The sequence below is a fragment of the Mustela nigripes genome, chromosome 14 (assembly GCF_022355385.1).
Source record: "Mustela nigripes isolate SB6536 chromosome 14, MUSNIG.SB6536, whole genome shotgun sequence".
NCBI classification, from domain to species: Eukaryota; Metazoa; Chordata; class Mammalia; order Carnivora; family Mustelidae; genus Mustela; species Mustela nigripes.
In genome coordinates, this window is record NC_081570.1 from 39,873,893 (window position 1) to 39,892,073 (window position 18,181).

Here is an 18,181-nt window from a genome sequence, read left to right on the forward strand (position 1 = left end):
TGCTTTGGAGATAGACAGGGTATATTATAGTTATGAGACTTTGGCAAATGATTTAACCCCTCTAAGCCTCAGTTTATCAATGTATGAAACAGGGATAGTATGTTCCATCTCATATGGTAGTTTTGTAGTTCATTCATTCATATAACATTTACTGTGTGTGCCCTGTGCCAGGCCCAGTGGGGGCAGACCTGTCATGGTCCACAGAGGGAGGCTTCTGAGCAAATAATCACAATAATAGGATAAGTGCTCTCCTAGCGGCAAACACAGGGATTAGAAGAGGCCCCTAACCTGGCCCTGGGGATTCCATGAGGCTTTCTGGAGGAGAGGTAGTGGAGTGGAGTGGTAATAACCTGAGCTCTGGAGCCAAAACACCTGCGTTTGAATCCTGGCTCCTTGGCTTACTAGCCGTGTGACCTTGGGCAAATTACCTCATCTCTTGTGCCCTCAGTTTGCTCACCAATAAAGTGGGGATATTGATAGCTCCTTCTTCACAGAGCTGTTGTGAGGAGTGAAGTACTTTGTGCCTGGCATTCAATAAACATGATACAGATGTTCACTATTTATCAAGCACCTATATACAGTGCCAGGCCTGCGTGGAAGGATGAAACAACAGATCAGATTGACACAGCTCTTACCCTTGTGGAGTTTATACCTTAGGCAAAATCTGAGCTGAGTCTCAAAGCACAAATTACCTCCTGTCTAAGGAGAGTTTGAGAAGAGCAGAGGGCAGAGGATGGAATTCAAGGCTGCTGACATTTCACAGGCAAGCAGAGCAGGAAAACGGCAGAGGAGACACAGGGGGAGCTTTCGGAGGAGTGGGAGAAAACTAGGGTTGTGCAATATCCTAAAAAGGTGTGGGGATTTTTATAATATTCTCTCCCCTTTGGCTTAGAAGTTACAGCTACAGCAGCTCAGGGCCGGGGCTAGGGGTGGGGCTCATTCATGAAGGCACACAGAAGAGTCATGAGCTTCGGGCTCAGACCCAGAGTGGAATCTCACTCAGCTCCTCTCTACTAGCTGTGTGTCCGTGGACAGTGGTGACATTGTTTCTCTGAGCCTCAGTTCCCTTGATTGTAAAATAAGGATATTAGGAGCAGCCACCTGGAGGAGTACTTCTGAGAATGGCCTGGGGGCGACACTGGGCAGCCCTCACCAGGCTACTCAACAGGAATTCCTTTACTCTTTGTCTCTTCTCAGCAGCTCCGGTTGGTTTTGTTCCAGCTCCAATTAACTAAGTGCTTCAGTAACCACTGGGTACATGACTGCTATGCCAAACCCTGAGCTGGCTCTGGAAATAAACAGGTGATTATGACCTGGTCTCTGTCCTCACAATGTTCCCAGATGAGCAAGCAAGGTGTTAGAGATTGAAGTGACCGATTACACACAGACATCATTTGTTTGTTGAAACTCAGTTAACTAAGTCACAATTTCCTGTGTGCTTACTGTGTGCTAGTCATTTTGCTAGGCCTTGAGGATAAGAAGTGACTTAGACCCTTTGGGGGGCTCACAGTCTGCGATGGGGGCAGGAAGAACAAACGAATTGAGTGTTACAATTCACGGTGACCGAGCACTACAAGGGCAGCCCAGGGCTGAAGATTTATAGCCTAACTTGGAGGGTGTAGCAATGGTCTGGGAAACCATTCTAGAGGAAATGAAGTCTAAACTGAAAGTGAAGGATAGAGAGGTGGTAGGAGTCTGGTGGTGACAGAGGGGATAGTGTCCAAGCCGGATGTGATACAAAGCTGATGCTTTCAGAAAACTGCAGGTGACTCAGGATGTGTGTTGAGGGCATGGCTGGAGGTAGATGGGAGTGGAGGTAGGGGCCAGATGACCAGGGTTTTAAATGCAAGGCAAGTTTGGATTTTATTTGGAGGGCAAAAGTGATAAGCCTCTGAGGATATGAAGGTGTGGGTGTGACATGGTGACAGGTGTTTTAGAAAACTCCTGGCAGCTTCGTGGAGAATGGTCTTTAAGAGAGGGACTGGAGAAAGGGAGGCCAATTAGGATGTGGTTTTATAATCCAGGTGAGTGACAACAAAGGTATGAGGGAATAAATGCCCACAGGATAATGGATGAAGGAACAAGGAATGAACTTTGTAGATGTCCAAGAGGGAGAAGTTACAGGATCCTTCTTAAAACAATCCAGGGGCTTAAAAGTAAAAGGCATTGCTTAAAACCTGGCCCCTGACACACTGGGGAAAGAGTCCTTTTGGAGAGCTGAATTCTCTATGGAAATGGGGCTTTACCCATTTAGTATCCAGCAACATTTTAAAAATATTATTACTGTGATTATTTGAAATGCTTTGGTAAAATGTCATGCTTTTCTCAAATGTGGTGCTACACTGATATAAACAGCAGGAGCCTTAGAGTCAGAGGTCTGGCCCCAAACTCTGTTTTGCTCTAAATTAACTGTGGAGCTTCGGCAAGGTTGCAAAGGCAACCTCTTTGAGCCTGTTGCTTCAAAATGGGGTCAAGATCACTCACTTGAAGGGTTATTGTGGGGTTACATGAGGTAATGTATGTAATGCTCTGAGCACAGTACTGGGGACATCCCAAGTGCCCAGCAAGTTAGTCACTTCCTCCCTCATTCCCATAATGCCCCAGGCTTAGCCTCTGGACACCCGTAACAGTGACACCATGTGCAAGGCTCTTTAACCTTCCCCGTAAGGCCCTAGAGCAGTACTCCTGGATTTCATGCGTCTGCTTTTCACATTTCCCGTGTCCTCCCCCATAAACTGCCACTTGTCACTATCATCACCCACTCTCCTTTCCTTTTATAATCCCATGTGTAGACCAGATAATAGCTAACTGCCTTACAACTAATTGTTGAATGCTCATTTAATCTTCACAACCTTAGCGACCAAGGACTGTAATTATCTCCATTTTATAGCCCAAAAGCGGGGACACAGGAAGGTGAAGTGACTTCCCAAGGGCACACTACTAGGAAGTTCAGGAGCGGCTTGGACCCAGGCAACATGGCTCCAGAGGCTATGCTCTTAGCTACACATTATGTCACTTCTCAAACCTGAGAACCACAGCTAATAGTGTGTAAACTAAGAGTTAACAGAATGAAGACCGGAGAGCAAGTCTCTTTTATTGGTATTTCCTTTCAGACCACACTTTCAAAATACAGCAGGGAGGAGCTGTAAGGCCAGAGGCGTTGTTAGGGGTCATCCAAAGCAGATTATTTGAGATGAGAAAGAAGCACTAAATGCAGCTGGAGGTCCAAGGTAAGAAAGCCCAACTGTTGTATCTCTCCTTACCGCCCCTTGGGGGGTTGCAGCTTTCTTTTAGATAAAAATGTGGCTTGATGAAAAGAATGGACAGGTTCAACTTCCCAAATAGTCTGATGGTGTTTGCATGATGTAAATGGTGGTTCCAAATTTTCTGGCATCAATACTGCCCACTGAGAATCTGATAAATACAGATTTCCCCTTCCAAAAGATTACATTTAAATTTTTATACACAACTGTGGGGGATGCCAAGATCTATTCTTGGACATGAAATTTAGAGATTTTTTTTTCTATAGAAGGGCTGAGAATCTAGGGCTCGAGTCCAGACTCTTGTACTGACATTCTGTGTGACTTTAGGCAAGCACTGGCCTTTGAGCCCCATGTGCAAAAATGGAATGATCATCTCTGCCCTGCTTCCCTCACTGCGGTGGGCTGTGGTGATGAATGTAGAAGGTATGGGAAACTGCAAAACGCTACCTGAATGTTATCAGGACACTGAAGCTCAGAGACGTTACTCACTTAAAGTCACACAGCTGTCAAGTGGCAGAATCAAAGTTCAAACTAGAAGACACTAAAGTCTCTAGTGTGTGTGTATGAGAGAGAGAGAGAGAGAAAAGAAAGAAAAGCTAGAGAGAGAGAAAAAAAGAGGAAGGGGAGGGAAATGAGAAAGAAAGGAGAGAGAGAGAGAGAGACATCAATCTCCTTCCAAGAATTTTTTTTTTTTTAAGATCAAATGAGATAATGCAGGTGAAAGGGTCACATAGATTGTGAAGTGTGATGTTTTTGTGATTACTCCTGAACTGAATTTAGGATTGACCAGTGTACTCAGGTCAGTATGTGTAGCTTTGGGAGAAGCAATTTTAATGCAATTGCAAACTTACTCTATATTTCTAATGTCACCACATACAACCTAAATCCCATTGTTCTACATTAAAAAAAAAAAAAGATTCCATAAAAGATGTCCTCATTCCATTCAGACTTTGCATGCTTACAATTCAGAGATGAACACCTGTGTGTCCCATAAAACTAGTAGTGACAAAGCATGGCAACATTGCAAATCAGAAACCTCCCCAAACCAGACCTTCTTAGGGTCTGTGGGAAACTGTCAGTACTTCCTTAAACCTTCAAACTAATGCTCCAAACATATAACGGATAATCCAAGAAACACAGAGGAATGAACTGGAATGGAAGTGAGGATGACAAGGAGTCCTGGGACTTCACTGTGAACAGCTGGGCATAAGAACACTGAGCCCACGTTCTGATTGACTCAGAACTGCATCTGGCAGCTGGGATGTAAAGACCAAGAAAGTTTAAGGGCAGGAGGAAGAACTGCCAAAGAACAGTGCTATTTCTGCGATAGCAGAAGTTACTCAATAACTTCTCCTCTTGTGATATTAAGTTACTTGACGTTTTTCTTGGAACCTAACTTTATGCAAAGTCACTTTAAGGTGCTTGTAAGAAAAAGCCCAAAACTGTTTTGGCCCCTGGTTCTAGAACTCAGTAGACCAGAATGACACCAGTAAACAATGACAATTAGCTGAGGCCTTTCCTGGCAATGGGGACCTATAGGATAGGATTTCATGAGACTGAACTAGGAGAATCTCTAAAGAGAGGGTTGGAAAAGGGTGTGTAAACTTCATACACATTCAAGAAGCATTTAATAACTTTTATGAAATCAGTTTCAGAGTAAAGTTTATAACACTGGGATACAGAAGTGAGGCTGACAGGGCAGAACAATATGATGAAGTCAAACCCAAATGAAATGGAACAGGTTAACCATGAAAGTAAATTCAGAATCTCCTCTCCAACTCCTACCAACACTCTTGCTGCTGTTCCTGAGTATGGCCTGGGTTTAGAGTTCTAGCTTCTGCATGGAAGCTAAGGTCTACCTGGAAAAAGAAGAGTTGGTGCCCCAGTGCATCTGTAGCATTGGAAATGACTGTCTTCGGTGCCACCAGGTTGGAAAGGTAGGTGTAGACCCCCCACACCTCCCCCAAAAAAAGAGAAGGTAGGAGTGGAGCTGGAGAGGAAGTGCACAGGTTGAACTCTCTCATATTTGGTCTCTTTTCCAGCCTCCCTGGGAGACTTTGGAGCTGGAGGAGGCCCGACCCTAAGCAGATGTAGCACTATCTTTTAGGAACACATCTCTTATGAGAGAGTGTTCAGGGAGGTCCCTGGTTGGAGCACCAGAGAAAAGACACAAGAGGAATTTTCCTGGCAAATATGCACTTCCAGGCAGAGGGAAAATGACCAGCCACATCTTAGGCTTCAGTTAGCGTCTTCTGAGAACCCCTTGAACCGGGCAGGGGGAAAAACCCAGCACTTAGACTGTACTTTGGACAAATACAAAATGCCAAAATCAGAATCCCAAACCTTGGGAGAGAGACTACAGTAAACATAAAAACAGATATGAAGAAACATTCCAAGACTAAAAAGAAATCATTGGCTGTGAAGGCATAACAGTATTTCCATGAACTAAACTTCAAACTCTGGAGCCACAGATTAACAAAAATCCACATTTACTAAATCATTCCCAAATTATTACATGTATCTTCAGGAAATACATGTCTTCTGAGCTGAGCCCCCCAAGTCTGTTCTCTTGAATATAAGAGGACAGAATTTTCAGCCATAGGGTGAGATCTCTTTCATTTGAAATGGGAATCTAGAATCTAATACTGAAATGTTAAAAGAATGAAACAGTGGATAAGGTTTTACAGCAGGGCTCAGAGCCCATGGGCTGGCTGATCAGATTTTGGTGACAGACCAGGTACTTAAAATACCAAGTAACAAGGTCCCAACACAAGATGGAGCAGAGGGAGAGAAAAGCAGGAGAGAATTATGTTCGGTGTATGCTGGTGGACCAGCAATCTGGGAGCTGGTATCCATGAGGTTCTAACTACCCAAATGCAAACCTAACAGCAGCTTCTTGCAGCTGGACTAGATACCAAAGTCCTGGTACTGGTCCTTTTCACACTATCTCAGCATTCATATAATGTGCTTCAACAGTTTTCCATGCTTCACTGGAACAGCAGATAACTCCTAGGTGGAACCTGGAGACCCAAGGCAGCTGCAATAAATAAATATCTTGCATATATGTCAAATGCATTCCTCAAACACAACCTTAAATTTCAGTAAAGAAGTCAGAAAGTACCAACAAAAATGATATGCTTTTTTCCCTACAACAATGTTTAATCTCCATGCTGAGAAGTCCCATTTGACTTTTTTCCCCATGCCTTTTAAAATTAGGTGACAAAGTAGAAATCCAGTCGTGAAAATAAAAAGGCAGAGGTGCATGAGCCCTGGCTCAATGAGACATATCAAATACATAGCATCCTGGTGTCACAGGGCAGACAGAACTGTCCTAGACAGTGTGGGGAAATGAAGGGCACTGGAGAGGTAAAAATTCTACTTCGTGGACACTCACACTTGAACAGTGCATTAGTCATTGAACAAGGGTGAGGTGGACGGGGTATAGGAGAGCTGCAGAGTTGTAATTCTCTATGAGGGTTGGGAACATACACTCGTGGATGGGAAATTTTAAGTAGCTATGTTTATTATTACTTTTTTTCCAGCAATCTTGCAAGAGGCAGAAGTGTGACATTGAGTTGAGTGAGACGAGCGTGTAGGTGGGTTGGCAAGGAGCCCTTCTCTTGACGCCGGCCTCTGACTTGTCAAGGAATGGCTGGTTCCACTGCTGGGCCACGTTTACTCTTTCGCTTCAAGGAAAAGGGTTTCTTGAGGGAACAGCTTTACCTCCAATAATGATTTATTTGGGTCGAGCTGGGTTACCTAAAAAGAAAGAAAACATATTTAAAAGATTGGAACAAGCGCTCTCTTTTCCACATGGCTTTCAGGTCCTACCTGTGCATACTGATTCTCAGCCTGCTATGCAGTGGCCTGAGCATTTCCAAATTTATTATTTGATGCTCACAATAAACCTGTGACACAGGTGGTGCTACTTCCATCTTAGAACTGAGGAAACCAGAGCTTAGGGAGGTCACGTCTCATAGCTTAGTGGAAGAACTAGCATGTGACCACAGGCAGGCGCAGCTTCAGGAGACTGGACCTCTTCCTGGAAGGTGGGAGATCTGTGCCTCCTGCACAGCACAGCTTGGCCCACAGAACTGGTACACTTTAGGAAAGGGTACTGGCTAAACAACTGATTAGCATTCTTGGGGATCTCCGCTTGGTTAACTCTTGACAGCATGGAGGGACTTTTCTGCTTGGTCAGAAAAGAGCTAAGTCTTTGGGGCTGATCTGGCTAAGCTTTCCTGTAGTAAACTGGACAATGTGTACTCTACCATGCTCAAAGATGGATACCCTCCACTGAGGAGAGTCTCCCTGGGAAGGTGTATCACAGTCTCCTTGTTGGTTGGGTAGGGGGATATTTAGTTTGAAAAAATGAGTCAATGCCATAAGAAGACTTTAAATTTTGGAAATTAAAAAATCATTATTTAATCATATGAACTCTTTGTAGAGAGTAAAGCTAGGCAAAATCTTGACTCAGTTGGGAAATGCTAGTCACGTAGGAATCCTGAAGTAGCTTTATGACCTCCTAGGCCAGGGGCAGGGATGGAGGATTTATGAATCTGAGAGTGAGAGAGAGAGAGAGAAAGAAACAGAGTCTTCATATTTATCAGAAGGGAGTATGAATTTTAAAAAGTTGAGATATACTAGTTTAGTGGAAGTGACAGTGGGCTTTGGAACTGGAAAGATTCCTGTTTAAATCACAGCTGTGTTGGCTATTAGCTTTGTGGCTTTGGAGTTAATATCAACCATGCAGGACCGATGTGAAGATTAAATGAGAAAAAAATACATAGTGTTCAGCACAGAGCACATGTTTAATGATGGCTACCGTGTATGTGAATAACTAAGGATGGACAGACATACAGATAAAGGGACAGGTCTGATTGTATGTGATGGGAGGCTGGGAAGTCCGCTATGTGAGATATAGAGGCCCTGGGCCTGTGGTCCTCAGAGAATACAGCATCTGAGGCTGGAGATCTTGTCCTCTGCTCATCCCAAACCACACCTAATGAGATGGCTCCACTGTCTTCTCCTAGTCAAGGGGGATGAGGGTCGTGGGAGGCCTAGTGTCAACCAGGCTGGAGAGCTGAAGGAGGAACACTATCTTTGACTGTATCCAGATGGAAACCTGGTATGCCCAGGAGGGTCATTAAGGAGACACATCAACCTCAAGAATCCTCTCTGCCTATAAGGAACCCAGAGCTAAGCAGCTCTACTGGTATCTCTTGGGTTCTGGGCAGATGGGCAGGCAAGGCAGTGGGGAAGGCCCAGCCTGCTGTCTGTCTTCCAATGCACCGGAGGGGCAAGCTGCTGGCAAATGTTTACCCACTTCCCCAATTAACATACAATATTACGCTGTCTCTAGTCAACTGAGCCTCTGCTTCATACTCGTTGGTATTTTCTGCCCAGCTGCTTCCGCTATTGTTCTTAATTAACATGCCAGAGCTCTTCCGGCATCTTGTACTTTGTTATTTGTGGTTTGTAAATATGATGTTTGTAGAGAGAAACCATCATCACTGTAGTGCCAGAGCCTATGCATACCAGCAGAAATGCTACAGAGAAAAACAGGCTGGGAGGCTGGAGCCTCAGGCCTAAACCGAACCCTGCCTAAGCTGTCAACACACCAGGTTGGAGGTTCAGAAAACTGTGTCCCAGGCAAGTTAAGTGATTTTTCTCTGTCGCTTTGGGTGAGATAGCTGGGACCTGAAAAGGAGGACACTGAAGTTTCTTGAACACCTATTACATGCCAGGGACTTCATGTTATTTCATTTAATTCCTGTAACAACCATGCAAGGTAGAGATGGCAAAATTGAGGCTCAAAGTGGCTGCCATTTGTTTTAAGGCCATGTGGTTAGTAAGGGGGATAGCTATACAGTATAATGTTTAAAAAGACTGAAGCAAATTTAAATTCAAATCCCTGTTTCACTTTAGTACCTATAGACCTTGAAGTTCCACAACCAGAGAGCATAGGTTTTTTCATCTCTATGATAAGAATAAATCAGTTTAACTTTCATAGGTTGGTGTAACAGTTAAATGGAGTGTTGATAAAGCTTTGGGTACAGTGTCCAAGCCAGAACATGCTCAGTCAGTGGTAGCTATTACTGACTAGAATATTGCCTTGGAGAGGGGTCCTGGGCTCACTTCAAAGCTGGAGCTCTTTTCCCGAAGCCTCCTGGAGCAAAGGGCTGCAGTAGGCTGCCTTTCTTATTTCTGCCCTGCTGCCCTGCTAGGGTAATGCTGTAACTAGAGATGCCCTTGGGTTTCCATGAAGCTGTGCTCAACTACTTCACAGCAAACATGGCTGTTTGGGGCCTGTTCCTTCAGGTACCTCAGATCAGAAGCAATTCTTTGGAGGTTGTTTTAGACAGAAATTTCAAATTGAACAAGAACAATCTCTGCTTCCATTCTTTTTTGCCTGGCATGGACAAAAAGGCTGTAGGGGAACCTAGGGGGATGAAGTTCTCCCCTGCAAGAAAGGTGGCCATGCTGTGGAACCATCCTGCAGTGCTCTGGGTCCCATTCAAGGGGGAACTGAGAAGTGGTGGTGGTGGCTGCCACTACAGGGAAAGGGGTATCTGAAGGGCTGCCAAGCAGATCAGACGTGTTACGTGCAGTACCAGCTGGCAGGGCTGGGACTAGGGAGGTAAAATCACAGGGACACAGAATTCAGCTTACCAGAAAGAACTCAAAGCTGCTGGTATGCCGCTGTGCTACTTTCTTCTTCCTCCTTCTGTTCTGTTTCCTTCTTGTTCTTCCTAACCATTATCATAGCAGCAACTATCATTTACTGAGTACCTACCGTGTAGCTAGAACCATGCTAAGTACTTTATATATAGTAGTCTAGTCCCCAAAAAAGCCAAATGAAGTAGGTATGATTACTGCCATTTTACAGTTGAAGATAGATACTATGGGTTATCATATCAAGGTGCAGACAGAATAAGATCTCACACTCAAGTCTGACTCCAGAGCTCAAGCTAAACAGAATTGCTTCTGGCTAATATGTCAGTGGGCTGCCTTGTGGCAATGGAGAAGGAGGGATGGGTGGGGACAGTGAGCACATTCTCTCTTGTCCCTAGAAGCATTCAAATAAGGGCATATTTGATAAGATCATGATGATAACAGTAATGGCTAACATACATTTGGCATTTATTTTGTACTGGGCATATGCCAAGCACTTTATATTTATAAAATAATTTAATCTGCATAATAACCTTCTGAGGTAGATACCGTTATTATTCCCATTTTACAGATGAGAAAACTGATCCATGGAACACATTAAGTAACTTGCCCAAGGTCTCAAAGCTATTCAGGACAGAGCGAAGGTGTGAATCTAGTTTTGGAATCTATATGTTGAACTGCTAGAATATTCAGCCAGGGGCGTGGCTAAGAATAGATCCACTCAGAGAAAAAAGTTGGGAGAGATGACCCTGAGGTTGTTTCTAACCAAGATTCTAAGATATAAGATCTTCATTTTAAGAATGGCAAAAGATCAAGGGTCAGGAAAAAAAAATCCTGAAATGTTTATAAAATACGAATACAAAAACCCAATCTCAGCTTGTGTTCTGCCATTTACCTGGGACTTTACTGAATTATTGACTCTCTAAATCAACAGAGAAACCCACCCTTTGGGACTCCTTGGGAGAGGAGGAGCATTCTCAGATAAGAGACTCTGTCTATGTTAGAAAAGGAAGGTCAATCACCTTGACATTTTATTCATTATACTTAGGGAACCTGAATGATGTATTTTTTTTTTATTAAATTAATACCTTAGCAGTTTGGTTTTGTGAAACTTGTTTATGTTATCAAAAATGGGGCAAATAGAGCTATTCTTTCCGAAATCAATTTTCTCAGCAGTTTGAACTTTCATATACATCTTATTTCTATTACTTCTTTGGGCTTCAATCCCTTTTTTAAAAAAAAAAATCTAACATTGCTGCTGAGAAAAATGTGAATCAGTGTGACAGAATCTCATCCTAGGCCATACCAAATAGAGTACTAGAATGTTAGGGTGAGAAGGTTCCTAAATGCCAAAAGTTCAAAGCCTTCATTTCATAGGCTGCTCTCCTGAGGCTCACAGACATCAAATGACTTGGCCCAGGTAATACAGTTAAAACTCTACCTCAGAGTTTTTAGCTTCCATTTTGGGGTTCTTTCTAGCCACACCATTCTGCCTCTCACTTGATTAAAAGAAGCCTGAGCATAAATATACTACTGCTACTAGGCTGGGGGCTATCTGAGAGCAGGAGCTGAGTGATACTAAAAACAACAGTAGCAGCAATATATGCATAGTACTTATAGTTTACAACATATTTATATACAGTCTAATAGCATAGATATTATTATCAGTCCCTGTTATTTTACTTAATTTTGCTGAAGTAATGCTTTTATTTTAAAATTGAATAAAGGTTAAGTATGGATCTAATATTTTCACCTTCAGAAAAAAAATGCTAGGTTCAACAAATGGTGCTGGAACAATTAAACACAGAATGCAAAAAAAAAAAAAAAATCTAGATGTAGACCTTACACCCTCTCCAAAAATTAACTCAAAATGGATTACAGACTTAAAGGTAAAACACAAAACTGTAATATTCCTAGAAGATAACATAGGACAAAACCTATATGACCTTGGGAATAGCTTTGATTTTTTCGATATAACACCAGCACAATCCACAAAAGAAATAATTGATAAAGCTGGACTTCATTAAAATTAAAAACTTCTGCAAAACACACTGTCAAAAGAATGAGAAGTCAAGCCATAGACAGGGGAAAAATATTTGCAAAAGACATATATGATAAAGAATGATTATCCAAAATATACAAAGAATTCTAAAACTCAACAATAAAAAAATGAACAATCCAATTAAAAAATGGGCCAAAGACCTTAAAGATACCTCATCAAAAAAGTGCTACTACAAATGGCAAATAAATATAAGAAAAGATGCTCCACCACATCATATACTATTAGGGAAATGCAAATTAAATAACAATGAGATACCACTATATGACTATTAGAATGGCCAACATCTAGAACACCGAAAACACCAAATGCTGGTTGAGGACGTAGAGAAACAGGAACTCTCATTAATTGCTGGTGGGAAGGCAAAATGGCACAGTACTTTGGAAGGTAGTTAGTTAGGTGGTTTCTTACAAAACTAACCCTATTCTTACCATATAACCCACCAATTATACTCCTTGGTATTAACCCAAAGGAGCTGAAAACTTATGTTCACACAAAAATCTGCACACAGGTGTTTATAGCATCTTTTTTCATAATTGCCCAAAACTTGGAAGCATTCAAGATGCCTTTCAGTAGGTAAACAGATAAATAAATTGTGGTGCATCCACACAGTGGAATATTATCCAACACCAAAAAATGAGCTATTAAGCCATAAAAAGACATGGAGGAATCTTAATGCTAAATAAAAGAAGTCAATCTGAAAAGGCTACAAATTGTATGATTCCAGCTATATGACATTCTGGGAAAGGTGAAACTATGGAGACAGTAAAAAGATCACTAGTCCAGGGGTTGGAATGGGGAGAGGGATGAGTAGGCAGAACACAAGAGGATTTTTAGGGCAGTAAAAATACTTTGTGTGGGGGCACCTGGGTGGCTCAGTGGGTTAAGCCTCTGCCTTCGGCTCAGGTCATGATCCCAGGGTCCTGGGATCGAGCCTCGAATCGGGCTCTCTGCTCAGTGGGGAGCCTGCTTCCCTTCCTCTCTCTCTGACTGCCTCTCTGCCTACTTGTGATCTCTGTCTGTCAAATAAATAAATAAAATCTTAAAAAAAAATACTTTGTGTGATACTATAATGATGGTTATATGTCATTATACATTTGTCCAAACCAGTAGAATGTAAACTACAAACTCTGAGTGATAATGATGTGTCAATGTAGGTTCATCAGTTGTAACATATGTACCACTCCAGTGAGGGATGTTGTCAATAGGGAATGTTGATAATGGGGGAGGCTATATGTAAGGGAGTATATGGGAACTCTCTGTACTTCCTGCTCAATTTTGCTGTGAGCCTAAAACTGCTCCAAAAATATGAAGTCTTTAAAAAACATGCTCGGCTGCATTTTTCTGAACATTCCCAAGGCATTTTTAACAGCTTATGAGGGAAATGCCCTGCAGTAGTATTTGGAAATCATACTTTGGGAATTAGCCACACTCAGTAGATTAGGAAAAGAGATCTATAGATTGTGTTTACCTGTGATAGCATCAACAGTAGAGGTAGAGCCAGAACCCAAGCCTTCTGATTAGTTCCCTAACACTTTCCATTATAACTCCCCACCTCCTTCAGTGGCCTAATTGTGTTCTTTCTCACTCCATGAATTACATCCTTAAGGTTCAGTGTGTGGAACTGGGAAGCAATAGACCACCAGTGGTTTCTCAAATGTATTTTTGCTTTTAGAGTACAATTTGCATTTCAGAAAATTCCAGCATCTCCAAGGGGAGAAAAAGCTCTGTTCTCATATTTTCTTTATAATTTGGCTGCTCCCCTCTGGGCTATGAGCAGCACCACTTTCTAGACTGTGCTGTGTGCTGGCAACACTGTGAGTGGATGGAGCCTTGCATAGCCTTACCCCCAGGAGCAGCCTTTGGCTACACTGGTGGAAAATTTACAATCCTTTTGTAGCTCACACAGAGAGCAAACACTAGAATCTTACCCATACACCGTCTTCCTCCTTTTCCCTCCCACAGATATGAAGGACAAGTAGATCCCATAACCTACAACAGACAGACCACGAGCCTTTGTAAGCACTCCCTCACCTTTCAGCTCTCAGCAAACTCTCCCTCCTCCATACTCCTTTGTACTGATGGCTAAGGCTGTATATTATCTAATGCTGTCAAGATGTAAAGGCCCAGAATGTATAGGTTCTAGTTTTGGCTCCAGTGGTGCAACTTTGGATGAATCACTTCTTTTCTCTATGCTTTAATTTTTGCATTTTTAAAAATGTGGGGGTTAATGATTCAATCAGGTCAACTGGACTGCTGTTGGGCGTTGGAAATAGAAACTCTTGGGTTCAAATTCGAGCTCTTGGCCATGTCAGTTAGATGCTTGGAATCCAGCTTCCTTCTCTGCTGGATGAAAGGGTTGTTGTAGGGATTAGAACAGCCAACACGGAGCCCACACATGGTAACTATTATGATTCAATGTCTTATTTATGTGTCAGTAGATGTTATTTGTGTGGTGTGAGCTCCCCAGTGACCTAGGGAGAGAGACTTGGGTTGGATTCCATTGCTAAAACCTCCTAACTCTCTGATGGCTGTGGATAAGTTACTTAATTTCTGGTTCATTGTCTATTTATAATATTGAGACATTTTTGCTAACCAGAGTTGTTGTGAAGATTTAATAAGATGAAGCTTATAACCATGAAGCATTTCATACTCATGCTTCCACATGGAGGGACTCTGGGATGCTCTCCCCATCTCTCACACACAGTGAGATGAAGACCTATCTGTTTGGTGAATGTGGGTGAAGCATCTCAGCCCCTTCCTTTCCCTTTTCTGGAGTCAAACCTGCTTCTCCAGGACTTCGTGGCCAAGTCTGTCGAATTAGGGGCAAAGAATATATCAGTAAGCCCCCTAGCTGCAGATTCCAAACCACAATCTCTGATCAACTTTCTCAGTAACAAATGTGATATTTGTACTCCCCCTGAGTCCTTTGTCTGTCTTTCAGTTGGTCTTATGTCTTTCAATTAGTCTTGAACAAGTTAAGTGAAGGGGTATTATTTAAATGACACTTAAAACCCTAAATACCCCCACAGCACTAAACAAGTGCTTAACAATTATAATTTCATATAACTTGATGTAAGAGCCACAACTCTTTTTTCTCAAAGTCTATTCAGCCTTGATTAGAAGATGAGAATCACCTAGTCAGGGCATTATTCAATTCTAAATACATTTCCCACCCATAAAGCCACAACAAAGCTTGTTCTTAAAGACATGCTTCTTTAAACAAGTTATCTGAACATGAAATGAATGTGCTCACAAACTTCCTTCTGAAGAATGTGTACATAACAATGTATTGTTCTACAGCCCTCACACCACCTTCACATATTTTATCTAAACCCCAGAGCTATTCTAAGAGATTGGACTAATTTATTCTCATTTTAACAGATGACAACACCAAAGCTCAAACAAGGACATTACTTATGGTCATACAACTAGAAATTGGTGGAGCTCACATTTGAAACCACATCTTCTCACTTCAAATCCTGAGCTCTTTCTATCCTAGGAGGCAGCACAAAAGCTGCTTATGTAAGTTCCCAAATTACATTAAAGCTGAATATATATATAAGTTCCCAAATTACATTAAAGCTGAATATATATATATACACATATATATATGTGTATATATATATGTCTTCTTTTGCTTTTGTTCACAATTAGCATTTGCTTTGAGCATGGGAGAATTAATTTTTTAAAAATGATTATTTATTTTGGGGAGAGAGAGAATGAGAGCAGGAGGTGAGGAACAGAGGGAAAGAGAGAGAAAATCTCAAGCAGACTCCCGTTGAGTCTGCTGAGTGGGGAGCCCACGGCCCTGAGATCATGACCTAGCTGAAATCAAGAGGAGGATGCTTAACTAACTGCACCACCCAGGCTCCCACAACTAATATTTTTGGTATGCTAGGAGTAATCTATTCTGTTAATCACTGAATTAAAAAGTCCATATTAAAAACCAAGTTTAAAAAATAATAATTAATGTCATCACTACCAAAAAGTTACCATTTATTTGGCATTTTATAAGTGCCACATGCTTTACTAGTTGTTCTACATGTTATCTAATTAAATTGTCATAACAATCTTATAAGATAAGTATTCTTATTATTCCCATTTTATAGATGAATTCTCTAAGGTCAAAAGTGGTTAAGGGGGGCGCCTGGGTGGCTCAATGGTTGGCCCTCTGCCTTCGGCTCAGGTCATGATCTCAGGGTCCTGGGATCAAGCCCCATGTCGGGCTCTCTGCTTGGTGGGAGCCTGCTTCCGCCTCTCTCTCTGCCTGCCTCTCTGCCTACTTGTAATCCCTCTCTCTCTCTGTCAAGTAAATAAATTAAAAAAAAAAAAAAAAGTGGTTAAGGGATTTGCCCAGGATCACACAGAAAAGATAAGGCTAGAATTTACACCCAGGTTTATGAACTTCCAGACTATATCTGATGCATCCCTCTTTACTGCTCTTAACCTCTGATCCTACTTCTAAACAGAGAACAGCTAATGTTCCCTTGAGCATAAAAAAAATGCATCATAAAGAATCATAAACAAGTTCCTATTGTGGTATGGACTTTGTTGTTCCCCAGAGGAACACAGGCTATATTTTGTTACTGTCAACTTGGTCCTAATAGCTAATTGTCCATAGTCTTTAAATACCTCCTGATGAGGTGGGAATCCCTGAAGAGGCCAATTATACCCACAAAGTATCAGAGGGAGAACTTAAGAACTGATCTGCTGGTCATATGCTGGTCAGGGTGTGAAAAGGCATTGGTAACTATAAAGTCCTTTGCAAACGTAAGGGATTCTTCCTCCTCCTCCTCCTGAAGCACAGCAGTGCCGGTTTTAGCTCCTAGCAGCTTCTCCTCTACATTTGCTATAGGTGGTAATGCAACTGCAAAAGGAACTGTCAATCTGGAAGGGTCCCACTATGTGACTACTCTATAGCTTATTTCCATCCCAGCTTCCTGTATAGTTTCTGGACCAGTATGTCTCCTTGGATCACAGGAAAGAAGGAAGCAGCATTGGGGGCAAGAGTGTCTAGAAAACAGTGACAGATGCTCCTCTTTTCATAACTGTGGTAGACTAACTGGTATGCTACAGAGTGAGGCTGGGTGGCCTTCTGCAGTTGCGAAGAATAGGGTCCTACTTTTTTTTTTTTAAGATGAGAAGGGAGAAGGAAAGAAAAGATAAAGGAACAAAGGGAGAGATGACTAAAGTGACAAAGCGATAAAAATTATATCTTGTAGGTTGCCCTATCTGTTCTTTGTTTTCTCACATTATAGTAATGGTGACAGTTCACCATTTTCTGGGAGCTTACTAGGCGCTAATTCTTCTAAGTGGTTCACAAGCACTACACAACACTGTGAGGGAGGTGCTATTACCTCCACTTTCAAAATGAGAAATAGAAGCTCAGAGAGATTATATAATCTGCCTAAGACTGCACAGGCAGGAAGTCTGTGTTCATAATCACCACACCAGATAATATTAGTATTGTAGTCATACACTGGACTATTCTAAGTTTCTCACTTAGAAGGACCATCCTCTTCATGTAATTGAAGCATATTATCTCCCCCAAACAGTGTATTACTATGGCAGGCATTTGGACAAATTTCTAGCTCCTCGATTATCACAAACCCCGTGATTGTTAGAACTGAGGGGATTTTTATTATTTATTTATTTTTTTAAATTTTTGTTTATTTGGGAGAGAGAGAGCAAGCACATGGAGGGAGGGGGGAGGGAGAAGCAGACTCCCCCCACTAAGTGGGGAGCCCAACACAGGGCTCAATCTCAGGACCCTGAGATCATGACCTGAGTCAAAGGCAGATGCTTAACCGAATGAGCCACCCAAGTATCCCTGGGGGTGATTTTCAAAGGTTATCTCTGTAACAGATAAGACAGAAAAATTCAGTGAGGGAAAAGAACTTACCATAGATTACTTAGCACTCATGGCAGATATAGGACCAATTCTAGATTCTTTATTCCCAGCCTATGCCTTTAGATAGTCTTTTTAATGAGGATACCAACTCTAAGTATTACTACTGTCAAAATGGCCTCAAACATGGCATACATTTGGTATTCAAGCAGATCCTGAATACCAAATGAAAGATGTGACCCTTTCCTTGCATTGGTATTCTTCACAGTGGCTTTGGTCACTACACTATTAAACAACAGTGTTAGAAGGGAAAAGCCCAGAGAGAACAGAGAG

General features: G+C 42.0%; 1 protein-coding gene across 1 annotated transcript in view; it reads right to left on the reverse strand.

The window, feature by feature from the left end:
• Nucleotides 1-4,884: 4,884 nt before the first annotated feature.
• FAF1 (Fas associated factor 1) overlaps nt 4,885-18,181 on the reverse strand; it is a 537,816-nt gene continuing 524,519 nt past the window's right edge. The window contains exon 19 of the mRNA XM_059374699.1: nt 4,885-7,022. Within this exon, the coding sequence (XP_059230682.1) occupies nt 6,939-7,022 (84 nt within the window). The 3' untranslated portion in view covers nt 4,885-6,938. The remainder of the gene's footprint in view (nt 7,023-18,181) is intronic.